This window comes from Gekko japonicus, unplaced genomic scaffold (genome assembly GCF_001447785.1).
Source record: "Gekko japonicus isolate JY-2015 unplaced genomic scaffold, Gekko_japonicus_V1.1 scaffold33, whole genome shotgun sequence".
In the NCBI taxonomy this organism is placed as follows: Eukaryota; Metazoa; Chordata; class Lepidosauria; order Squamata; family Gekkonidae; genus Gekko; species Gekko japonicus.
The window spans coordinates 1651537-1676508 of NW_015174272.1; the positions used below are offsets into that span (position 1 = coordinate 1651537).

Below are 24972 nucleotides of genomic sequence, written 5' to 3' on the forward strand. Positions count from 1 at the left end.
GCGAGGGACTCGCAGACACGCTTGGAGAGGGCCCCAGCGAGCAGGACGCGCGCCTTCTGCCGCCCTGCTCGTGTCTTGATTCCTCTCCAAGGGAATCCTCCGCACCTCGCCGGCCGGCCTGCCCGCAGCCCAGGAGGGCCTGGGAGCGCTTCCTCAGGGGACTTTTCGCCTGCAGCTTCTCTCTGCCTCTCTCGTTTTTTATCCTCCAAATCTTTGATTTGGGGGCCTCTGTCCAGTCTCTCTCGAAAAGTGAAGACCCTTCCCCGGGCGCGCCTCGCCTGCGAGGGCTTCGGAAGTCGCCGCCCCACCTCCCCCCACCCACCCACCCGTCTCTTCTCCGTTACTTTTTTTTTTTTTTTTTTTTTTTTTGTGGTCCGCCGAGCAGGCAGGCTGGGCAAGCGAAGCGATGAGCCCCGTGGCATTAATGCTAGGTTTGAAGACCTTGTGGGTTTTGGCTTTTTCCTCTCTTTCCAACACGTTGGCGGTGAATAACAGCGGCCGATGGTGGTAAGTGGCTTTTACGCGCTGCTGCGCTTTTTGGGGTCGATTTGCCTCGTCGAATTCAAGCAGGCAGAATTACTCGGAGTTGGACCCGCACTCCGGTGGTCCACTCCCAGAGCTTTGCTGTCGCAGCTGAGCCGTGCGCCCAGGTGAAGGGACCAAGTGCGCGCTTGGAAGGGGCGCACGCTGGGACATTTGGATAGGGCTTGGCTTGTAGGACTCCCCGTGGCAGGCACGTGCGCTCTTGGTCCTTTGCGGGGAGATGCTACTCTAGCTATAGCCGGAGCATCTGAGAAGGGCCAAGCAGGTGAAGAGAGCGGGTCCCGTTCTGCTTCTGTCTGGGTACAGTCTCCAGTCCAGGAACCCTGCAATGGATGTCTTAGGTGCGACGCCCGCACATGAACCTCAGCTGGAGGGACAAGCTTCCAGCAGAAGGGCGGCTAGTCAATTGCTGACCAATGAGAACACACACCGTAATTATTACCAGGACAGATTTACTTTTTTTTTGCTGTTTATTGTTGGAGAGTTCCTTCTTGTGGCAGTATTGCTGCCCAGACTTTTAGTAACTAATAGTAGTACTTCTGTTTTATTTCCATTTAGATGTTTAACACAATTTTTTAGGACAATGTTAGCTCATCGTGGATTTTGAGGACAACCCTATGGAGAAGGAGACTTTGGTTTCCATGTTACAGAACTGAGAGGCTTACACAAGGGTCTCAGCAAGACCTTGAGAGGGGACTGGAATAGAATCCCATACTTCAGCGCATTAAGTCACCCCTTCAGTCTGTCTCATGCTCTTTATGTGAATGTTCAACCCCTTTATTTGTACGGAAGTGAACGTGGAGCAGAGCATTCTGGCCACTGTAGGTTTTACATTCCCTAATTTATAAACATGGTTGAAATAAGGAATGCTTCTGTTCTTGTGCGTGAGTACACCCAAATCCAACACTCTAATCCATTTCCTTAGTTCTCTTTAGCTATTGATCAGTCAGTCTATGAGCTAGGTATGGCCTGCTTAATCACACAAATCAACCAACCAGGTACCTGGGACATCAATAGTTTTGAAGGTATTAATGACCTGCCCTGAAAAACATACAGTGGACCCCCTTGCAATGTTGTACGGGGCAGATGCTCTGAGATCCCAAGGGATGGAGGTTTAGTGCAGCAAAATGAGTTGGGTTGCATATATCTCAGTACAGAGATGAAGGCGTGAAAATTAGATTTGCATTTCTGCTTTCTGACTAGCCTAATAATACCCTGACTGTTTGGGGATGCACCTTTTTCTTCTATGAGACTTTCATGTGTCTCTCCAGATTGCTCCCTTCACCAATAGTCAGCATATTTTGGGCAACTTTTATCTTTCTGCATGAATTGGAGTACATGGGGTTCACTTTGGGACTCCCATTTTAGGAGCCAATTCCAGATTTTCTAGAAATGATTGCCAAAGATCAAGAGTCTGGTTCACCAGAAAGTACCACAGCAATTTAACTTCCCCAGGAATGAGACAGTGGGGGTCCAAGCATGCTCAATAATATTAGTCAACAAAGCTTGCCTTCTGCATGCCTGGATCTGTGCCTCTTGGTGTAACTGCAAGTGCCCCCTCCGCAAATCCAAATTTGAAGATGCAACAGAACTCCCACGGCCCAACATTCACCCGATGTGCAGCTTGGCTGGCCTCTGTGCTGGAATTCAGGCTTCTAGCATGAGGTAAGCTTCCAGCATGAGGCATAAAAATGTCCCCTTTTCAGGCTTTTTTAAAAAAGTGTCAGCCTGCCTCAAGCTACATGTGTATCAAATATTGGGTTTCTGGTGGCCTGTAAGTAACAGACTAATTTGACTAACTCAATTTCTAGAGTTGCAAATGTCTATCTCTAATACTTTCCTATCTATCTGTGTGCCTTGGGTGGTGTGAGTTCCCCATTTTGAGGAAGGGGGAGAGAAAAATGGGGCAGATTTTTCTAGTGATTAGAGGGGGTCCTTGGACTGTAGTGTGTACAGAACTTGTCAAAAAACATCTTACTAATTGTGGTCAGTGCTCCCTCTAAGCTGTGGAGTCTTGTGAACAAAAATTCTGCTTTGTGAGCCACTGGCATTAAAGTTGTGAGCGAGCGATTTGGCTGCTGCAGAAATCAGTTTGCTCTGGAGCCCCATCCTTCCTGGGCTCAGACAAAAATGTGTGAGCCGGAGGCTAAAAAACTGTGAGCTAGCTCATGCCAACTCAGCTTAGAGGGAACACTGATTGTGGTACTTCCACCTGCCTGCCTGTTAGTCAATGAAATGGTGAGGAAAACAAAGAATGACTCTGTGTGAGAGAGAGACTTATTCACAGCAAAGGACAAACAGCACCAATTCTCACTTGTTTCACTTGATTTTTATCCTGCCTTTCAGGCAGCCCCCTTCCCCAGGTAGCTAATAGTAATCGAAACGTACAGTGTTAAAATTACACTCTTGAAATAGTTGAAGTCTGGGATCTTCTTCTTCTATGTGAGGTGTGGCACTTCTTGCTTTTCTTCTATTCTTCAGCCTATGGACAGCCAGTACTAGCTGCTGATAGAAATGTGTGGTGTTGCTGTGGAGACTTTCCACACAATGCAGGTTCCACACAATGCACAATTGGAGAAGCTACCACAGAGGCGCTGTTGCAGCATTCTCCACTAGGTGGGGCATGATGTGTAGGCGCAGGTAGAATGTATAAACCAGATCTGGCTTTATTATATTGCCGGTTTTAATTCTGCAGCTCTTATTAAATGTATTATTAAATGTATTATTTATATTCAGTATCAAACACCCATGCTTATTGAAATGATGAATGGTGTTGTATGAGAGACCTTTTTTCTTCCTTCTTCATATGATGCACAAAGAACTTATGGAACTTACTCCCTCAAGATGTAGCAATGGCCACTAGATTAAGTGGCTTAAAATATATGTGTGTGGATTGGGATAAAACAAATTCATGAAGGAGGAGACCACAGTGCTGTGAGTTTTCCCCCTTGACCCCCCACTTGAAGAAGAGCTGTTAGTCACTGTAAGGGGGGGGGAAGACAGATACCCTCATTATTTCTGGCTTTCTCCCCTACTGCAGCTAATAGTAAGTTGGGGGGAAGATTCAAGTGTGAAAATGACACAGGAGAGGAGAGGGTTTGTTTTTTAAAACAGATTTGAATCCCCTCCCCCCCCCCGGAAGATTGCTGGGTGACTTTGGGCTAGTCATACTCTCTCAGCCTAAATTATCTCACCAGTTGTTGGGAGGATAAAACGGAGAACAACCTAAGCCACTGGGGCAAAGAGCAGAGTATAAATGAAGTAAGTAAATAAATGAATACATAAATAAAATAACCATACCTCAAAGGCACAGAGCTGATGCAAATCAGGCCCTCCCATTTCTGCTTTTTACTGTTCAGATGTCAGGAGAGCCAGTCACCTGTACTAGTCACCTGGAATAGATAGATCCCAGTACTAGACAGCTCATGTGTCATTCAGACGCGAAGAAGTAAAATCATCGGTGGTTAAGTGTGAATCTTAGGCATCATTTCTATTTGTGTCTATTGTAATGCTTATAGAAGAAAGAGAGTAAGTTATAATAGAATGAGACACGGAGATGAATCAGGAGCAGACTGAATGTTGGTAATTCTTCCTTGAGCCCTAGATGCTCTCTATGGGTGGCTAACACCTTCTTTGAGGAAGCTATAACTTGAATAGCAGGAGAATGGGGACCTCACAAAGAGGAGAGATTTTTACAGGGCCAATATCCATGACCAAGCATACTTTTGGGGTCAAAGGAACTTTAGATGAAACCAATAGAATGAGCACCAGGGGGTGGGCCGTGGGGGTATACTGACAGAGTCTGGCAATTTTTCTGACCAAGGTTGTTTGTTGCCTCATGTCAAGCTAATCTGGAAGAAATCATGTGTGTGTCTGTGTGTGTGTAATCATATAAGTTCTCAAATGCCCAGTGTCAGAAAGTCACCAAAGTACAAAATATTAATTTTAAAGATGGCTGTGGTGTTTTAGGTTCCAAACTTGTGGGTGCTTGTGTGATGCTTTTGATAATCACTCCTCCAATTCTGGCAGCAAAGGCAGTTGTCAGCTTTGTCGATTATTGAAAAATCAGTAGTAGATATTTCTATAAATAGATGCCATGGCTAAGACTCAGAGCTCTGTACGTGCAGGTAAAGTGCTCCCTGTGTGGTGATGGAGTTTATTTCCATTGGCAGTTTCGCATTGTGTGTAGGACACTGTTTTAGTGGGCCCTTGGTCTGGGGGAGGGAGACCACTTTTCTTAAGGACAAGACAGCATTAGAGGCTCTCACTAGGAGAGAAAAGCTGAAAAACTCCCATGTGTCTGAAGAACACTCTGCCCAGTCCTTTGGATCCTAGCTTATTATGTTGACTGACCAAACAAAAAAAATTCTAGACTTGAAAACTGCACAATGAAGTAAGATGGCAGGTCAAGTCAAAAGATTGTTTCAGTGTTGTGGCCCTGCCACTGAAACAGTTTCATTCCGAGTACTTACAGATCTGATTTTTCAAAAGGGCCAAATTTACCCTGACCTTGATAGCCCAGGCAAGCCCTATCTTATTAGATCTTGGAAGCTAAGCAGGGCCAACCCTGGCAAGTACTTAGATTGGAGACCTCCAAGGAATACCAGGGCCAGGATGCAGGGACAGGCAATAGCAAGCCACCTCTCTGAATGTCCAAGCCCCAGCCAGGGGTTGCCAGAAGTCAGCAATGACTTCTAGGCACTTGCTTATGCACACACATTCGCACACACACTCTCACCAAATTCACTAGATTCTGAATATGTATAACATTTTCTTTAATTGGTATTTTTGGGATGGTTCTGGCTTGGAATAAGAATACTTATTCTTCTGTTTAAGAGGTAATGTAGCAAAGCAACTAATGATCTGGGTGGTCTCTGGTTCAAATACAATCTCTGCCATGAATTCCCCTTAGGCAAACTACACTCTGTCAGTCTCCCATCTGCAATATGGTAAGGATAATAAAGCTGGCCTACTTTACAGGGCTGTTGTGAGGACTGCAACAACATTATGTCTGTGAAATGCTTTGAACACTGAAAGTGTTGTATAAAAGCAAAGTTCTTATTATTAATAACTAGATTGTCTGAGTCCCTGCAGACATGACCAAATGCTACCGGTATAGTCAGAGATCCAAGAGCTGATACTATTTCTTAATTATTAATCTATGTGCTTCAAGAGAAGTATGATTCCCCCAACTGGGATTCCATCTTGCCATACAATCAGATTCAATATCCGCCTGTATCTGAGAGCAGCATTCAGTGCCTCGCACCATTCAACTATTGAAATTCAATGGTATGTGGTTGCTCAGAGGACAGCTAATGAGGCATCATATTGCCTGCCTGCCACAATAATGAAGACATGCTTAGCAAGTTCCAAGCACCCACATTTTAAATTTTGAGGCACAATTACGTATTTAAATTGCAAGTTCCAGTTTTGAATTTGCAACATCACATTCCAGAATGTGTGTGGCAACATTAGAAAGGCAAGGGATCACGGTATAATAGTATATCACATTATCATATTTAATTGAGGCTTGATGTGGATTCTCATCTCTGTCAGCGTTTAACTTTGGACTCTTCTTGGTTTGCAGGGGAATCATCAACGTGGCCTCCTCCACCAACCTGCTAACAGACTCCAAGAACGTGCAGCTGGTGCTGGATCCTTCCCTGCAGCTGCTGAGCCGCAAGCAGCGCAAGCTCATCCGCCAGAACCCAGGCATCCTGCACAGCATCAGCAGTGGTCTACAAAGTGCCATCAAGGAGTGCAAGTGGCAATTCCGCAACCGCCGATGGAATTGCCCCACCATGCCGGGGCCCAACATTTTTGGCAAGATTGTCAACAGGGGTAAGGAAGGAGTAGTTGTAGGAGATTGGGAAGGGGGTACTGGGCTGGAGACCCTTTCTGTTCTCCAGGAAAAGTCTGAGACCTTGTTCATGTCCGTGCAATGTAACATGAGAATAAGCCTGCCCAGCCACCTAGCCCTCACTGGTTAGCTGAAATCCCAAAGGACCCGGATTGGTTCAATGAACGGTGTTTTTTCTCCTTTACACCAGAGCAGCAGTAGGTAAGCTCTGGAACACATGTCAGGCAGTAGCACGCCAGACAGTTTTGTTTAGCATGCAAGGCTGGTTCTGAGGTGCCGGCAGTGCTGCTGGGGCCAACAGACAGGCAAAATGCAACTGGTATGGCTTATGCCCACCATCAACTCCCAAACCCATGCCAGGTCTGAGGTGAGCCCTTGGGTGTTGGCGGTGCATCTTGCTCCACGTTTCTGGCCACATACAATCCTTGTCCCCACCCCCTACTTCATAATTGGTATTCGGGCTAAAAAAGGTTGCCTGTTCCATCTCACAGTCTAATGATTGTTAGTTGCAGACCAGCAGATTTGCTACATCTGCAGTAGAAGAGATCACGTGTGGAGGTAGGACAGAGTGCATCCCATTTCATGGTCTGTTATTGTTTGCATTCTACTTCTTATTTGGTTGTGTGGTGCAAAAATGTGTACTTAGAAAAGAATACAAGTTTTTTTTGCACAACTGCAAAGCAGTCTTGTGTCGTTCCTCTTCCTATCTGCTATCCTACCCTCCTCTTTTAGGATCAGAATGATTTATTTATTCATTATTTATAGTTGTATCCCGCCCATCCCGCAAATGGGCTCAGGGTGGGGAACAGCATTTATAATAGATACAAAGTTTAAAAAGGCAGTTGTCAGCTTTGTCGATTATTGAAAAATCAGTAGTAGATATTTCTATAAATAGATGCCATGGCTAAGACTCAGAGCTCTGTACGTGCAGGTAAAGTGCTCCCTGTGTGGTGATGGAGTTTATTTCCATTGGCAGTTTCGCATTGTGTGTAGGACACTGTTTTAGTGGGCCCTTGGTCTGGGGGAGGGAGACCACTTTTCTTAAGGACAAGACAGCATTAGAGGCTCTCACTAGGAGAGAAAAGCTGAAAAACTCCCATGTGTCTGAAGAACACTCTGCCCAGTCCTTTGGATCCTAGCTTATTATGTTGACTGACCAAACAAAAAAAATTCTAGACTTGAAAACTGCACAGTGAAGTAAGATGGCAGGTCAAGTCAAAAGATTGTTTCAGTGTTGTGGCCCTGCCACTGAAACAGTTTCATTCCGAGTACTTACAGATCTGATTTTTCAAAAGGGCCAAATTTACCCTGACCTTGATAGCCCAGGCAAGCCCTATCTTATTAGATCTTGGAAGCTAAGCAGGGCCAACCCTGGCAAGTACTTAGATTGGAGACCTCCAAGGAATACCAGGGCCAGGATGCAGGGACAGGCAATAGCAAGCCACCTCTCTGAATGTCCAAGCCCCAGCCAGGGGTTGCCAGAAGTCAGCAATGACTTCTAGGCACATGCTTGTGCACACACATTCACACACACACTCTCACAAAAAGAAAACTGCCAAATTCACTAGATTCCAAATATGTATAACATTTTCTTTAATTGGTATGTTTGGGATGGTTCTGGCTTGGAGTAAGAATATTTTGATCTTCTTCTGTTTAAGAGGTAATATTGCAAAGCAACTAATGATCTGGGTGGTCTCTGGTTCAAATACAATCTCTGCCATGAATTCGCCTTAGGCAAACTACACTCTGTCAGTCCCCCATCTGCAATATGGTAAGGATAATAAAGCTGGCCTACTTTACAGGGCTGTTGTGAGGACTGCAACAACATTATGTCTGTGAAATGCTTTGAACACTGAAAGTGTTGTATAAAAGCAAAGTTCTTATTATTAATAACTAGATTGTCTGAGTCCCTGCAGACATGACCAAATGCTACCGGTATAGTCAGAGATCCAAGAGCTGATACTATTTCTTAATTGTTAATCTGTGTGCTTCAAGAGAAGTATGATTCCCCCAACTGGTATTCCATCTTGCCATACAATCAGATTCAATATCCGCCTGTATCTGAGAGCAGCATTCAGTGCCTCGCACCATTCAACTATTGAAATTCAATGGTATGTGGTTGCTCAGAGGACAGCTAATGAGGCATCATATTGCCTGCCTGCCACAATAATGAAGACATGCTTAGCAAGTTCCAAGCACCCACATTTTAAATTTTGAGGCACAATTACATATTCAAATTGCAAGTTCCAATTTTGAATTTGCAACATCACATTCCAGAATGTGTGTGGCAAAATTAGAAAGGCGTTACATTAGAAAGGCAAGGGATCACGGTATAATAGTATATCACATTATCATATTTAATTGAGACTTGATGTGGAGTCTCATCTCTGTCAGTGTTTAACTTTGGACTCTTCTCTGTTTGCAGGGGAATCATCAACGTGGCCTCCTCCACCAACCTGCTAACAGACTCCAAGAACGTGCAGCTGGTGCTGGATCCTTCCCTGCAGCTGCTGAGCCGCAAGCAGCGCAAGCTCATCCGCCAGAACCCAGGCATCCTGCACAGCATCAGCAGTGGTCTACAAAGTGCCATCAAGGAGTGCAAGTGGCAATTCCGCAACCGCCGATGGAATTGCCCCACCATGCCGGGGCCCAACATTTTTGGCAAGATTGTCAACAGGGGTAAGGAAGGAGTAGTTGTAGGAGATTGGGAAGGGGGTACTGGGCTGGAGACCCTTTCTGTTCTCCAGGAAAAGTCTGAGACCTTGTTCATGTTCGTGCAATGTAACATGAGAATAAGGCTGCCCAGCCACCTGGCCCTCACTGGTTAGCTGAAATCCCAAAGGACCCGGATTGGTTCAATGAACGGTGTTTTTTCTCCTTTACACCAGAGCAGCAGTAGGTAAGCTCTGGAACACATGTCAGGCAGTAGCACGCCAGACAGTTTTGTTTAGCATGCAAGGCTGGTTCTGAGGTGCCGGCAGTGCTGCTGGGGCCAACAGACAGGCAAAATGCAACTGGTATGGCTTATGCCCACCATCAACTCCCAAACCCATGCCAGGTCTGAGGTGAGCCCTTGGGTGTTGGCGGTGCATCTTGCTCCACGTTTCTGGCCACATACAATCCTTGTCCCCACCCCCTACTTCATAATTGGTATTCGGGCTAAAAAAGGTTGCCTGTTCCATCTCACAGTCTAATGATTGTTAGTTCCAGACCAGCAGATTTGCTAATTCTGCAGTAGAAGAGATCACGTGTGGAGATAGGACAGAGTGCATCCCATGTCATGGTCTGTTATTGTTTGCATTCTACTTCTTATTTGGTTGTGTGGTGCAAAAATGTGTACTTAGAAAAGAATACAAGTTTTTTGCACAACTGCAAAGCAGTCTTGTGTCGTTCCTCTTCCTATCTGCTATCCTACCCTCCTCTTTTAGGATCAGAATGATTTATTTATTCATTATTTATAGTTGTATCCCGCCCATCCCGCAAATGGGCTCAGGGTGGGGAACAGCATTTATAATAGATACAAAGTTTAAAATTCAAAAACACAAGGCGATAAAAAAACAACAACACACAAGGCGATATTTAAAACTCAAAGTAATATAAAACATTAAAATTGGAAGTTACAATTAAACAGGAGATCAGCTGGCTATAAGGATTCTGGCCCATTGATATGGATGGACTAATGGCCAGCTCTCCATGGGTAGATGACAGCAGCCTCAGGGAGGCCATGTATGTTTCGTTGGGGGGCGGAATACTTAACAAAAAACTGGGGCCAAATTGCCCCAGAGAAGTGGCAAGAAATAAGATTTTGTTGAGTAGTCCACATACTCCTCAACTTCCATGAAGCCAGTCGCCCTGTGCTGTTTCATGCCTCTCCTTGTAATGTTTCTGTAAATGGCAGTGTACACTCTAAAGGTATTGTGATCATTTTGACCCCTCAATTGCATTGAAATGGAAACTGAAATTAACATTTAGGATGAAAATAACAAACTGATATTTTCTTAACCTTTTCTCTTCCTGGTCTCTTTGCTGATTTTCTGTTTCTTTACTGACGAAGTGGTGGTGGTGGAAACTGTCTTAAGGTTGCAGCTGATTTATGTGTTCCTTCTAAGCTGAGTTAGTGTGAGCTGGCTCACAGATTTTTAGCCTCTGGCTCACGCATTTTTGTCTTAGCTCAGGAAGGATGGCTCCAGAGCAGACTAATTTATGCAGTAGCCAAATCACTCGCTCACAACTTTAATGCCAGTAGCTCACAAAGTAGAATTTTTGCTCACAGCACTCCACAGCTTAGAGGGAACATGATGACCCCACAGAGTTTTCAAGGCAAGAGATGTTCAGAGGTAGTTTGCCATTGCCTGCCTCTGCGTAGTGACCCCAGTATTCCTTGCTGGTCTCTCACACAAATACTAACGAGGGCTGACCTTCCTTAGCTTCCAAGATCTGATGAGATTAGGGTAGCCTGGGCCATCCATGTCAAAGATGAAGAAGACTAAATAAAGGGTTGTATTTGTGGCATCTGGTGGCATCTCCAGTGCATCCTCAAGGTGTTTTGTTTTAGTTTCGATGACCTACTTGGAGATTTATTTGACCCCATTACCCATACTTATACACACCTCCAATGTGTGGTATTGTGGCTAGAGTGCCAAATGAGAATCTGGGAGACTCAGGCTCAAATCCCCAAAGACAGTCATTCTCTCTCAGCTGAAGTTACCTCACAGGGTTGTTGTGAGGATACAGTGAAGAAGGGTGAATGGGATGTACCACTTCAGATTGTAGGTAAAGAAAGTCACATTTGTAACAGTTCCCTCTGTAACAACATCTTGCAAAAAGGCGGGGAAATGGCATATCAAGGAGAGAGGTTCTAGCCTAGCTCTTGGTATGTGATACTAGTTTTAACTTACAGGGAACCATTAATGTAGAGGAACTTTAAAAATGTAGCCCCCCTGCCTTGCTGTCTGAAGTGGCATGATCCAGTTTCTCACCTCAGCTCTCTGCTACCTCATTATCTCTGTCGCACTGTGCCTCTGAAACTAGTTCTGAGCTGCTTTTAAAAAGTGTTCAACACATGGAAAACTCAAGTCATAAAATTGTTAAAGAAAGTGGTAGTTTTAGTGTAATTTATCATCTTGAACTGGGTTTAGAAGATTGAGGTTGGAGCATTACGAGGAAAGACTGGAGGCTGGTACATTACAGTTTAGAAAAAAGACAACTGAGGTGGGGACATGGTAGATGTTTATAAAATTATGCATGGATCAGAGACAGTGGGTAGAGATAACTTTCCCCCACTCCTAAAATAGAACTCAAGGACACCCAGTGAAGTTTGTGGGCAATAGATTCAGGACAGGCAAAAGGAAGTACTTCTTTACTCAATGAGTGATTAAAATGTGGAATTCACTGCCAGATAGGTTTGCTAGCCTGGCACTGGCACCCAGTGGGAGACTGCAGGGGTGGGAACCTACATGGTTGGTATTGCGCTAATGCCACAATGTCACTTCCAGCAAAAACTGGAAATGATGGCATTGTGATGCTGCAACCAAACATATTTAACCATAGAGTTTTGGATGAATCCTAGAGCATTACAGCAACACAATGGTGTCATTCTACTTTGTGCTAGAAGTGATGTCGCAGTGCCATTGTGGCCATTCCCCCCCCCCCATTGCCCTAAGGAGTGGTAGCAGGGAATGAAGAGATCATGGTGGGTGGTGCCAGAGGGAGTAGTGATGGCCACAAGAATAGATGACTATAAAAGAGAATTGAACAAATCCATGGAGGATAGTTCTATTAATGGCTATTAGACATGATAACTAAAGGTAGCCTCCATGATCAGTAAACCTCTAAATACCAAAGCCAGGAGGCAACACAGGTGGAAGGCTTTGGCCTTGAACCCTGTCGTTGGATGTCCATAGTGACTGGTTGGCCACTGTGTGAGACAGGATGCTGGAGTAAATGGACCATTGGTCTGATCCAGCAGCTCTTTGTTCATATATTGTAATGTATCCAGTCCAGACAAGTCCAGAGACAAACGTCGAGCTTTGCTCCAAGAGACAATGGACTATGCGGATCCTAGCCCGCTCCAATCAGGGGGCTAGGTTCCTGGCCGAGAGCCTATGGGACTCTCGGCCACTGTAAATAACCTATAGGGAAGTAGGGTGTGTGTTTTGGGTGGCGGTTTCTTTGGGATATAAGCCGGCCTGCGAGCCGGCCAAAGTTGTCTTGTTCCTGATTGAATAAAGTACGCTTTGCTGAAATCACTCTCCGTTTGCATACTTTTCATATATATTAGGAGAATGATGACAAGCAATCTTGAGTTTCGGCATCATTGTTTAGGAATGAACCACAGGATCTGGCGCTGTGCCTTTTCTTTCTCACGAGGAATCTTTTAATTAAACTATTTAAATTTACAAAGCTAAGCTGTGGCCACAGATGCCAAGGAGGTATCTAAGGTGGGGAGCCAGGAGCACCTGCCCCAGGTACAACCGAAAAAGCGAATGAATACAGAATGGGCCTGAGAGGTTGGTAACAGACTTGCTGATTTCAAAACAATGTTCACTTATCAACATGTGTCTGATAGCAATGAGTGGTGCTCCTATGTTGATCAAAAAATCTACAAGGGGCTCCCACAAAGCACTACAGTATTTTTTTCCTGAAAACCTGGGATAAAAATTAGTGGGGATTAACCACCCTCCCAGAAGTGACAAGTGAAAAAAACCCTGGCCAACATCTCGGTTTGTCCAGCAACTCACAATACTATGCACAACTTTTAAAAAAGGGATTGTATGAGATGGAAGAAACATTGGCCTGATAGCCAACTGGGTGGGAGGGTAAGGATGTAAAAGATGGAGTGGTTGGGTGGTTTGGAAGAAGGAAGAAATGAGGCAATTGGGTGAGTTGGCAGAGGGTTGGAGAAGCAAGCAATTAGGAAGCTGGGTGGGCAAGAGGGGGAATATTTACTTCATGTATACACCTTTCTCCCCAATGGCAACCCAAAGCAGCTTACATAATTCTCCCTTTTTCCATTTTACCATTACAACAACCTTGTGAGGTAGGTTAGGTTGAGACTGTGTGACTGGCTGAAGGTCACCCAGCGAGCTTCCATGACAGAGTGGGGATTCCAATCGGGTCTCCCAGGTCCTAGTCCGACACCAGCTACTATACCCCAGTGGCTCTCGTAGAGGCAGAGATTAGAATGGAGAAAGTGGGGGCTGTCAGAGGGATGGGATTTCCCCTCCCCTTGAGTCCTTGCAGGACCCCCTCTTGTTGATTCTATTCTTTATCTGTTTATCTATATTTATATTTACATGCACATATTGTAATTGAAATGGCTGGAAGATGTTTCTTGACTAAGCATTGACAACTGGTGGCTCTCGAGCTAGGATATCTCCCTTATGCTCCAGCTTGAGCTGTAGAGGCAGCTGGGAATTGTCATGTGAGTTGCAGGAGAAACAAGTCTAAGCTTTACAGCAATTCTCTTTGCTTTTGGAGGAACTGATGCTGCTTTACAGACTAGCACTGTCTGCCTGTGTGTGTGTGTGTGCGTGCGCTTCCCCATGCTCAGTGGAAATAAACATGCATTATAACAACACAGTCTCCAGTGCTTTCTCCTCATAGGAATTATCTTGAACAAATACCTCAGAACTTCTTAACTGGGGGCACACAAAGTTCCACAAACTCCCAGAAGTATCATGTGGAGGTTAGGATTTGGGAAGCACCACAAAGCATTAAGCACCTGCCCTGGAGAGAGAGGCAACTAGTTATAGCTCTGCTGTGTCCCTCCTGTCTCTCCCTAATGAAGAAGCAACTGGTTGCTTTGTGTGTTTAGAGCCGAGGAGGAGCTCTTGGAAAGGGCTGGACTTGCTCGCATGGCACAAGAAGAGGCAATGTGTACAGACAACTCCTATGTTCAAGAGGCTTATTTCTGCAGCCAGCATGTAAACACGGCACAACATAAAGCCCAAACATTCACAGCTGGGATTTGTACACTAGGCATCATGTATTATTTTCGTTTTTATAGTCAGTTATTATTATTCCCCCCCCCCCACGTGAAGAGGAAAGACATTCCTTTCCCACAAACTCTGAGATTCTGTTGCTATAATAGGTCCTCTTCTTACTCTCCCCTGCCTTCTCTTCTCCATTAATAATCATGGACCTTTTATAAAGGACTGCAATATTAGTTAGATTAATGTTTTAATGCCCATGATTAATTAGGTGGCAGATTTACAAAGCTAAACGAGAATGCAAGTGGGAGGCAGCATCTTTGAAAAGACATTCCTCCATTTCTCTCTCTCTCTCTCTCTCACTGGAGGAAATACCTTTTCCAGACTGGATCTTCCTCTGATATGTATAAAGGTAAAGGTTCCCTTGCTTGAAAGCCAGTTGAGTCCGACTCTAGGGTTGCGGTGCTCATCTCCGTTTCAAAGCCGAAGAGCCAGCGCTGTCTGAAGACGTTTCCGTGGTCATGTGGCCGGCATGACTAAACACCAAGGCGCACGGAACGCTGTTACCTTCCCACCGAAGTGGTACCTATTTATCTACTTGCAATTTCTTGCTTTCGAACTGCTAGGTTGGCAGGAGCTGGAACTAGAGACGGGAGCTCACTCCGTCATGCGGCACACTCGGGTCTCGAACGGCTGAACTACTGAACTACTGTATAGGCACAGTCTAAAAACAAAGAACACAGTTTTCAGAACTATTGTTTTATTTGCATGCAAATTTATGGAGATTTCATTAATTAAAAACTTATACAGTCACAGAGCCAACCTAAGTACAGTTACATCATTCTGAGCCCACTGACGTTAATGGATTTGAAAGGGTATAGCTCTGTTATTCAGGATGACTCTGATAATTGACTAATATTCCCTTAATGGAGTTACGGCCCTATATCCCCACCACCACCACCACCCCCAGATGAACTTTCTATCAGCACTGTGAATTAGAGCTATAATTCTAATTGTTCCAATGGCTATTCAGTGACTGAGTTGTTGTCAGCCCAGGATGCAAATCAGTGAAAGCTGAATGCTGGGATTTTAAACAGACTGAGGGCTTACTTTGCATATGTTAAATTTCTGACACAGTTATAACTTCTACCTGGATGTTACAGGCTAGCCCAATCTCATCAGATCTCGGAAGCGAAGCAGAGCCAGCCCTGGTTAGTACTTGGATGGGAAACTACCAAGAAAGTCCAAGGTTTCTACTCAGAGTTTAGATTTTGCCTTAAAACCCTACAGGGTCTCCGTAAATTGGTTGCAACATGACGGCACTTTCCATCACTTAAAAAAAATATTGCATGTCCCTCGTTGATATGGATGGTTAAATACAGCAAAAGTACATATCTGTCATGCTGTACATATACATGGCAGGAACCCAGTGCAGACCAGAATATCCCACAGCCTATCCACATCTGGCAAAAGTAGGTATGAATGCATTCATCAGCCATGGTGGTGTACAAAATACCCTGCACAGAAAGTGTAGCCAGGTTGGAAATTCACATCATGTATGAAGTAAGCATTAATACTGCAGACCCAAAGGCCCTCAGTCTTGCTGCAAGAACCAGGCCTAACATAATAGATCAGTGGATAGAAGAACCACAGCAGGGGACTCAAGGGTGGGTTTGAATCATGAATCCTAAGGCATGCAGAGATCTTGGCTGCCCCCTTGGGCAGCAGCTTTAGGGGCTGGGTTGAGACTGAGATTACAGATTCATTGTAGCTTAAACTCACAGGGCAAGTCATGACGAAGCCCAGTTTTCTTTTGTACCCCTCCCCCCCATGACTGATCAAAGATATCAACAGTCACATAAAAGGTTTTTTTTTTAATGGCAGTTGTGCCTCTCAAGATGGAATACCTTCCCGTTCACACCTGTAGGGGAGCCAGAGAGCTTCAGAGGAAGATGTAACCTTGATGCTTCCTTCCATACTTCACCTGCAAAGAGCAAAACTAAAGATTTTCATATCTATCTATCTAGCTCTGGTACTTGTGCAAAGCCAGAATCTGCTAATAATAGCATGCTGGCATAAGAACACATGATTTGCTCTTCTTGTTTAACCAGAGATCTTTCACCAGGCTGAAAATAGTATCTGTCTTAGCAGGCAAACCCAGCAGTGTACTAAGCATCATCCTCTCCCCCTCATCTCCCTAACAATCAGACTTGTAGCAAATTTGCAGACTGGCCTTTATTTTCACTGCAGTTACTGCTACCCTTAGTCTGGAACACCACAGAAATTTATTTATTCATCACAGGGCAGAGCTTGTTGGACATGAAAAGCAATTCAGGATACAGAAATAATAGGATCAAGGTAGAACGAGAACCAGTGAAACACATCTCCATCTGCCCACCCCACTTACTTAACTTGTGGTCTTGCAATGTTCCCTCTAAGCTCTGGAGTCTTGTGAGCAAAAATTCTACTTTGTGAGCTACTGGCACTAAACTTGTGAGTTAGCAATTTGGCTACTGCATAAATTAGTCTGCTCTGGAGCCCTCCTTTCTGAGCGAGGACAAAAATGTGTGAGCCAGAGGCTAAAAAACTGTGAGCTAGCTCACACTAACTCATCTTAGAGGGAACACTGGTCTTGAGTTATGCTCACTTTCCCTGAAACACATGGCTTGGCTTGCTTGCAAGAGGTGATCTATTGGGAAGTTGATTTTTGTTTATGCACTTCTCTGCAGGGTACCTGCTGTTAATTTATGGCAGTCTGTGTTCAGATCATGTAAGGTCAACTGGGATAGAGGCTGGCAGACAGATGTGTGTGTTGTGGGGAAGACTTCCAGGCAGTTTGTGCCTTTCTAAGCTCATGTTTCTTGTCAACAGCACAGGGCAATGGCAGTAAGACCCTGAGATCTCTTCTCAAGTTATAAGTCTACCTTGTCTACATATTCTGATTGTGTATGCCAGGGTCCTCGTTTCTACTGGCTATGTTCCTACTGCTTAATTTTTCCAGCAGGGAAGAAGGAGAAATTTGATGAATAGCGATGTTGCTGTTATTTGTGCCAAACATTTGGTGCAACCCCTATTCTGTGTTCAGTGGGGGTTTGGGATTGTTGGGAGGATGTATCTGGATGCTATTCATTGACTTGCAATAACATTCTTCCCCCTCCCCTACTCTACAGGTTGCCGGGAGACTGCTTTCATCTTTGCAATCACTAGTGCTGGTGTGACCCACTCCGTGGCCCGCTCTTGCTCCGAAGGCTCCATCGAATCGTGCACCTGTGACTACCGCCGGCGGGGCCCAGGGGGTCCTGACTGGCACTGGGGTGGCTGCAGTGACAATGTCGACTTCGGCAGGGTCTTTGGTCGAGAATTTGTTGACTCGAATGAGAAAGGGCGGGACCTGCGTTTTCTGATGAATTTACACAACAATGAAGCAGGACGTCTGGTAGGATATGAGCGAATGGCGGTCCAAGAAGTGTTTGCAAAGGTGTCTGTGTGCATGGGACTGTGTGTGACTCACATGACCATTTAAGGCTCTCCCCCCCCCAATGCTGTTTTCTGAACCTGAAATGGCCCCAGGAAGCCACTATTTGCCTCACCAGGGAAATGCTCTTGTAGCCATCCATCAGTGGAACAAGTAGCAGCTCCCTGGAGGCCATTTTGGGTCAGAAAAATGGCACAGGGGGACTTAATCTTTGCATTCCATGGTCCCAGGCTGAATCAAATGCCCGTACATCTGGGTAGCACAGAATTCCCAGAACACTTGTGATCAAAAGTCCTCGTGTTGGCCACAAGGACTTTGTAATGTGTGGACTGTCCACATTGCAAACACATGAAAGTGCCCTATACAAAATCAGACCATTGATCTATCAAGATCAGTACTGTCTACTCCAACTGGCAGCAGCTTTCCAGAGTCTCTGACAGAGGGATTCCACATCATCTACTGCCTGGTCCTTCTTAAAATGGAGATACCAGAGATTGAACCTGGGGCCCATTGCATGCAAAGGAGATGCTCTACCCCAGCCATGGCCCCAGTCAGTGAGCTCCCCAGGGCAGGGATCATTTCCTGCAGGAGTGCACAGGAATGGAGCTCCGGCAGTAAAGAGCCCAGGGGGCGGGCTCATGCAACAAGCCCCACCACCTGCTCCCAGCAGCCCTCAGTCAGAGCAAGAAGCAGCCAGATAAGCTGCAGAGCCCCCCCCCCCAGCCTCCCGGTCCAAAACAGCCCAGTGGCACCTTTAAGACCAAGTTTTATTCAGGTACAAGCTCTCCCTCTTCTGTAAGGACAGATCTGCACATCTCCCCCCAATAGCTAGCAATCCAAAACAGTCCAGTGGAGCCTGAGCGGTGGGTGTTGCCTTCTGACACACTTCCGGTGATGTCAGGGGGTGTGGCATATGCAAATAAGGTATGCTAATAAGTTATGCTAATGAGCTTTTGCACCTCTTTTTCTATGAAATGACCCCTGCCCCAGGGCCATAGCAGAGTGGGAAGCTTAAGTCCTGTCTCCCCAGACACCATGGTCCTGATCCAAATCAGGGACTTGTGCCTGGGAACTGACTTGCGAGCATAGAACTTTCTGCACAACTGATCAGAAGTAATATATTAAGGCCCCGTTCATACGAGGGGTTTTGGTCCGGGAGCGAGACAGAACGGGGGCGGATCAAACGGGCGCGATCCCATGGCAACATCTGGGAATCGTTGCCTGTCCGTCCCCGATCTGTCTCTTCCAAGCGAAAACCCGCTCTAAAAAGAATCACCTACCTGGGTGGTTCATGCGAAGTGGCCGCGCCCTTGCAGCGGCACATCCCAGCCTCCGGCCAAAACTGCACATGCTTGAGCATGCGCAGTTCGGCGGCCTCCCCCTTGCCTCCGACACTTCCTCCCCGGCATGTGATCGTGCCGGGGAGCAACGGCGCGCGGTGCACAGGATCCGTGGGATCCTGCCTGCGCGTATCTTTTTTGATGCGGCTCTCTTTAGCCGCGCTTTGCCTCATGTTTTCCCTGCCGTGTGGCAGGGGCCTAAGTAGTCTTTCTTGTAAACTAAACAGTCCCATATGCTTTAGCCTTTCCTTGTAGAGAAGGTACTTTAACCTCTTGATTATTTTGGCTGATTTTTTTCTCAGTCTTTTCCAGCTCTGAGATACCCCTTTTGAACTGGAATGATCAGATTTATACACACTATTCCAGATGCGACATATATGAAGCCTCTTTGCTACCAGCTTATTTTATTTTCAATCATTTTATACAGTATTTGCATTGATCTACCTACCATAACCCTAAGACCCTTTTCCTGGTTTAGTTTAGAGCCTATCCATGTATGGAGGGAAACTGGGATTTTTTGCCCCAACATAATCACTTGATGCTTCTTCACACTGAATGTTGTTCACAGTTTTATTGCTCATTCACCAGGCACCGGCCACTATTATGCTTTCCTTTTTTGGCTGCCTGCCTGATTTCTTTCTCTATTTGAAGATCACTTTCTGAGTTTTAACCAGTGGTAGGGAGGGGATCATAAATATTCTAGACTGATATTACTCTTTGGGATCAATATTTCCATTGTCTACTTTATTGGCCTTGGTGCCTCTGGGAGCAATAGTAAGCAAGTCTTAGTCAGAATCCTACTCAGGTCTATTAAGTGGGGCTTGCTCCCAGGAAAGGGTTCTTAGGATTATATTTTAAGTTGTTTACCTGTCTAATCAAGCATTTGGTGTGTGTTCTTCTGAAGACTGCATGTTATACTTTCTCCAGATCCATTCCCAGGTCCAGTCAACAAATGAGTTTTGAGAGTTCAGTTCTGGGACTTCAGTTCCCAGGTTTGTGGGGAACCAATCTGGACGAGTGCCATAGCTCACATGGAGAGAGGTCGGTATCTTCCTCCCCCATGCACCATTCCCCCAACCCAGAACAACCAGGTTTGCCCCACTGGGCTTCCTGATCATGTGTAGCCCATCAGTACACATGAAGTTTCCCCAAATAGCAGCTCCCTGGAGCTATTTCAGGTCAGGCAAATTATATGGGGGTGGGGGGGTGAGGAGGCTTACCTTTGCATGTGCCATTAGGGGTGACAACTCTGGGTTGGGAAATTCCTGGAGATTTGGAGAGGATGGAGTTGGGGGAGGGACCTCAATGGGGTATAATACCATACAGTCCACCCTCCAGAACAGCCATTTCTTCTAGGGAAACTGATCTCTGCAGTTTGGAAATCAGTTGTGCATCTGGAAGATCTCCAGGACCCACCTGAATATTGGTAATCCTAGCCATGGTACCCTTCCATATCAGGCCAGCACATGCCAGGGAACTGAATTCTGAGCATGGAACTCCCAGGACTCGTTTGTCAACTAGACCCAGGAAAAGTATACTGTGTAGTCAGGGGGAAGCTTTGCCCAGGGAATACAGTGGCCCTCTGCAGTCTTTTAAATATTAGCTCTAGGAGTCTGACTCTTAATGCACTCTCCCTTAGACCACTTAACATGGAGGCACAGTGCACCAGAAATTCCCCTGTGTGAGCCTTGTTGAGATGATCAGGAACTGCACAAGAGTGGTGGTTTGCGCCTCGGGGGCTCCATTCCCCATACAGATGCCTGTACCGGCATCCCAAATCTGCCGCATTATTTGTGGCTGAGCTGCTTTGGCTTTATGAACAGATTTGTTGAAAGAGATATCTGGCATGTGAAGACACATGTTTGTGTATGTCTGTGCAGCCATGAATATGTGAACTTCGGCTGAGGGAAGCATGTGCCCCCGTTTGCTTCTGTGGGAGTAGGCTGTGGGATGGGCGGTGAGGGTGGCAGTATGGGAGGGGTAGGCTATGGGGATGGGATGGCAGAAAAAAGGGGGAGAGGCAGCCCTGAAGCAGGCAAAATGTATGCATGTTAGCCAAGCCCAGAACCACAAGCTGAGCTGCTATGTGGGCTCCTACACATCTGGAAGGAAATGGTTCCAATTCTTCTAATTGTAGTAAAACCCCTTTGGAAGGGAAGGCTCTGGGCTTGGAGAGATGCATCAGCATTCCGTGGGTGGGAGGGGGCCCACAGTGCGCCAGGGGAACAGTTCACACTAGCAAGTGAGGGAGAGAAATACTGAGAGAAAGAACTATGGGCCTGGTGGGTGGGAGGGGTTCCCAGCAGACCGTGGAGGGAGAGAAGATGCATAAAGGACTATTGGGAAGTAATAGCAGATGACCAAGGATGGGCAAGTGGGCATCAACATGGCAAATGGGGTTCAATGTGGCCAAGTGCAAGGTGATGCACATTGTAGCCAAAAATCCTAAATATAAATACACATTGATGGGGTCTGAACTGGCAGAGAATGCTCAAGAGAGAGATCTTGGAGTTGTAGTAGATAACTCACTGAAAATGTCGAGACAGTGTGTGACTGCAATAAAGAAGGCCAATGCTATGCTGGGGATTATTAGGAAGGGAATTGAAAACAAACCAGCCAGTATCATAATGCCCCTATATAAATCAATGGTGCGACCTCATTTGGAATACTGTGTGCAGTTCTGGTCACCACACCTTAAAAAGGATATTATAGCTTTGGAAAAAGTGCAGAAAAGGGCAACTCGAATGATAAAAGGGTTGGAACACTTTCCCTATGAGGAAAGGTTAAGGCGCTTAGGGCTCTTTAGCTTGGAGAAATGACGACTGAGGGGTGACATGATTGAGGTTTATAAGATTATGCATGGGAAAGAGCAGGTAGAGAAAGAGGTACTTTTCTCCCTTTCTCACAATACAAGAACTCGTGGGCACTCCGTGAAATTGCTGAGCGGTCGGGTTAGAACGGATAAAAGGAAGTACTTCTTCACCCAAAGAGTGATTAATACTTGGAATTCACTGCCACAGGAAGTGGTGGTGGCTACAAGCATGGACGGCTTCAAAAGGGGATTAGATAAGCATATGGAGCAGAGGTCCATCAGTGGCTATTAGCCACAAGGTATAGATAGGGACTCTGGGGCAAGTGATGCTTTGTCTTCTTGGTGCTTGGGGGGGTCAACAGCAGGAGGGCTTCTAATGTCCTGGCCCCACTGGTGGACCTCCTGTTGACACTGGTATTTCTGGCCACTGTGTGACACAGAGTGTTGGACTGGATGGGCCTTTGGCCTGATCCAATATTGGCGTCTCTTATGTTCTTATGACCATCCCCAATAACTCCTGTTAGGCTTGGGGAAATGAAAGCTGATAACAGGAGGCCAGAAGCCCAAGACAAGTAGGAATGACAGGGCTTCAGAGTGGCAGTCTTCATTCAGCCTTTCCATACCTGGAGCCCACTGGGTGGCTGCCATGTATATCACAGTCACATGACAGGAAGAGGAGGAGCCAAACGCCAGGAAATATACATAGAGAGGAACAAGCCACAAGTTAGAGACACGGAAGAATCTTCTCCAACTCTGAGTGACTCACTGTTCATGTTCTGCACTGCATGCAAAGAGAGGCAGGATACTAGGCACTCTTGCTAACTATGCAGCAGGTCCTTCCAAAAGGCAGCACAAATGGCAGCTCTGCAGGGGTCCTGGCCCAAGGGATGAAGATCACTATTTTAGAATGACCAGATTGCTTCACATCTCAGTAGTCCTCACAACAACTCTAAATGGTAGGTCAGTGTGGTTATAATGATGCTGTACATGAAGCGGGGTGTGTGTGTGTGTGTGCGTTGTCCAAGACCTCCTGGTGGGTTCCTGGAAGAGGTATGATTCACACTGAGGACTTAGTAATTTAACCACTGGGCTACACTGTGATAGTTGTGCAGTCATAGGAACTGCAGTGCTGAGGGGCCAGTCTGGTCTCTTAACAGGCCTGTCTTTCTATGTGTCTTTCAGACAGTCTTCACTGAAATGCGTCAGGAATGTAAGTGTCATGGGATGTCGGGATCTTGCACGGTCAAGACCTGCTGGATGCGGCTGCCCACTTTCCGAACTGTGGGGGACTTTCTCAAGGACCGCTTTGATGGTGCCTCGCGTGTCATCTATGGCAACAAAGGTAGCAACCGAGCCTCCCGTGTGGAGGTGCACCACCTGGAGCCTGAAAACCCTGCCCACAAACCTCCTTCCCCCCATGACTTGGTCTACTTTGAGAAATCACCCAACTTCTGCACCTACAGTGGCAAGACAGGCACAGCTGGCACAGCCGGCCGCTCCTGCAACAGCTCCTCCCCGGCCCTGGACGGCTGTGAGCTGCTGTGCTGCGGGCGGGGGTACCGGACCCGGACTCAACAGGTCACAGAGCGCTGCAACTGCACATTCCACTGGTGTTGCCACGTCAGCTGCTTGAACTGCACCAACATGCAAATCTTGCATGAGTGCTTGTGAGCAAGGAAGGGAAAAGCAAAGAGCATCCCCTCTGGAGACAGGAAACACTTCTCCTCAAATATCAGGATCCAAAAACCAGCCCAACCAGCAAGACACACACACAGCCTTCCCTGTGTCTCTTGGTAAGAGAGCAGCACCCTCTATGATGACCCAGAAAGGAGGAATTGCAGGCTCTGCCCATAGCCTGTGTGGAGACTCAGCACAGTTGACATGACTGCAAGAATGTGTGTGTGTGTGTATGTGTGTGTGTGTGAACACTTGCAAATGGACTCCTCAACAGTCCATATTGTTTCTTTGGCAATCCCTCAGGTCCTGCCTGCTTGTTGAGGTTCTGAGAAAGGACTTAATTTGAACCAGATCTTTGTTAGGCCAAAGCTTCAGAACTTCTCCCACATGATTAGCATTAGCTGGATCTTTTGGTTCCTGTACCTGCAGAGTGGCAGGAATAAAGGTAGTGCCTTGAAGCATGTGCGGATTGCCTTTCCCTCACCAAAGCCAGTTTCCAGGGACGTTTAATGTTAGGCGCTTCCAGAACAGAGAAGGAATCTTCCATAGCACTGCCTATATGGACTGTCTGTCTCACAGATGACCCTATATGATTACTTAACATTGGAGGGGATATATTTTATATACTGCTTTATGGGTATTTTTGTATCCCTGGTCCCCTGAGGAATGCAACCCAATGTATCCGTTCCATGGAGAATCACTGGAGCAGCTATTCTAAGCCATCTGTGGAGTCATGATTTTAATAACTGAAATGCAAAAACTTTTGAGGTACAGTGGGCAAGATTCTCCATGCAAACCCAGTCGGAATGATCGGAAGCTTCACAAGGACATGACTGTGCTCTTGAGCAGGTCCTGTTCTTTGGCAGGAGGTCAGTTGCACCCCATGTTGATTAGTGGACATGGCCACTGGTTCCATCCTTGGCTGTCTTTGCTGCACAGAACAGTGTGACTTGATCCATCCAAGGCCGCTGATGTCAATTTGCCAAATGCTTGTCAAGTTCAAAGGATGGCTAGCAGCTCCCCCTAAATTATATGTTGTTACATGTGTTTACAACTATTCCCATATGTCGTTTGTGTGTGTGCGTGCGCGCGCGCGCGCAGATGCACGCATGGCTTTTTGGCCTTTGATCATTTTGCCAAGAAAACAGTGTCCATAGAAAATGTTTTAAGTTTTTTATTTCTTATGGTTGTACTTTTTTTTTTCTTTTCATTTTACTTCTCTCTCACCTGCTCACTTGGCAAATCCTGTAAGTAATATGCACTGAAAAAGTGGTTGGGGATTGCTGATTATTTTGCATATGTGTGTAAATAAAATATTTATTGTTGCCTGTTTA

The 24972-nt window shown here is 46.0% G+C and overlaps 1 protein-coding gene across 1 annotated transcript; it reads left to right on the forward strand.

Moving 5' to 3' along the window:
* Positions 1-406: 406 nt before the first annotated feature.
* On the forward strand, positions 407-23632 carry WNT1 (wingless-type MMTV integration site family member 1). Its single transcript, XM_015423656.1, has 4 exons — positions 407-507; positions 6131-6384; positions 17505-17770; positions 23144-23632. The coding sequence occupies exons 1-4, from the start codon at positions 407-409 to the stop codon at positions 23630-23632; spliced, it is 1110 nt and encodes a 369-aa protein (XP_015279142.1).
* The last annotated feature ends 1340 nt before the right edge of the window (positions 23633-24972 follow it).

Bases quoted from the DNA above. Each gene is read 5' to 3' on its own strand.
- WNT1 (XM_015423656.1), top strand. From the start codon at position 407: ATGAGCCCCGTGGCATTAATGCTAGGTTTGAAGACCTTGTGGGTTTTG. The intron at 508-6,130 runs GTAAGTGGCTTT...CTTGGTTTGCAG, and splicing joins AATAACAGCGGCCGATGGTG to GGGAATCATCAACGTGGCCT. The intron at 17,771-23,143 runs GTAGGATATGAG...TGTGTCTTTCAG, and splicing joins ACAATGAAGCAGGACGTCTG to ACAGTCTTCACTGAAATGCG.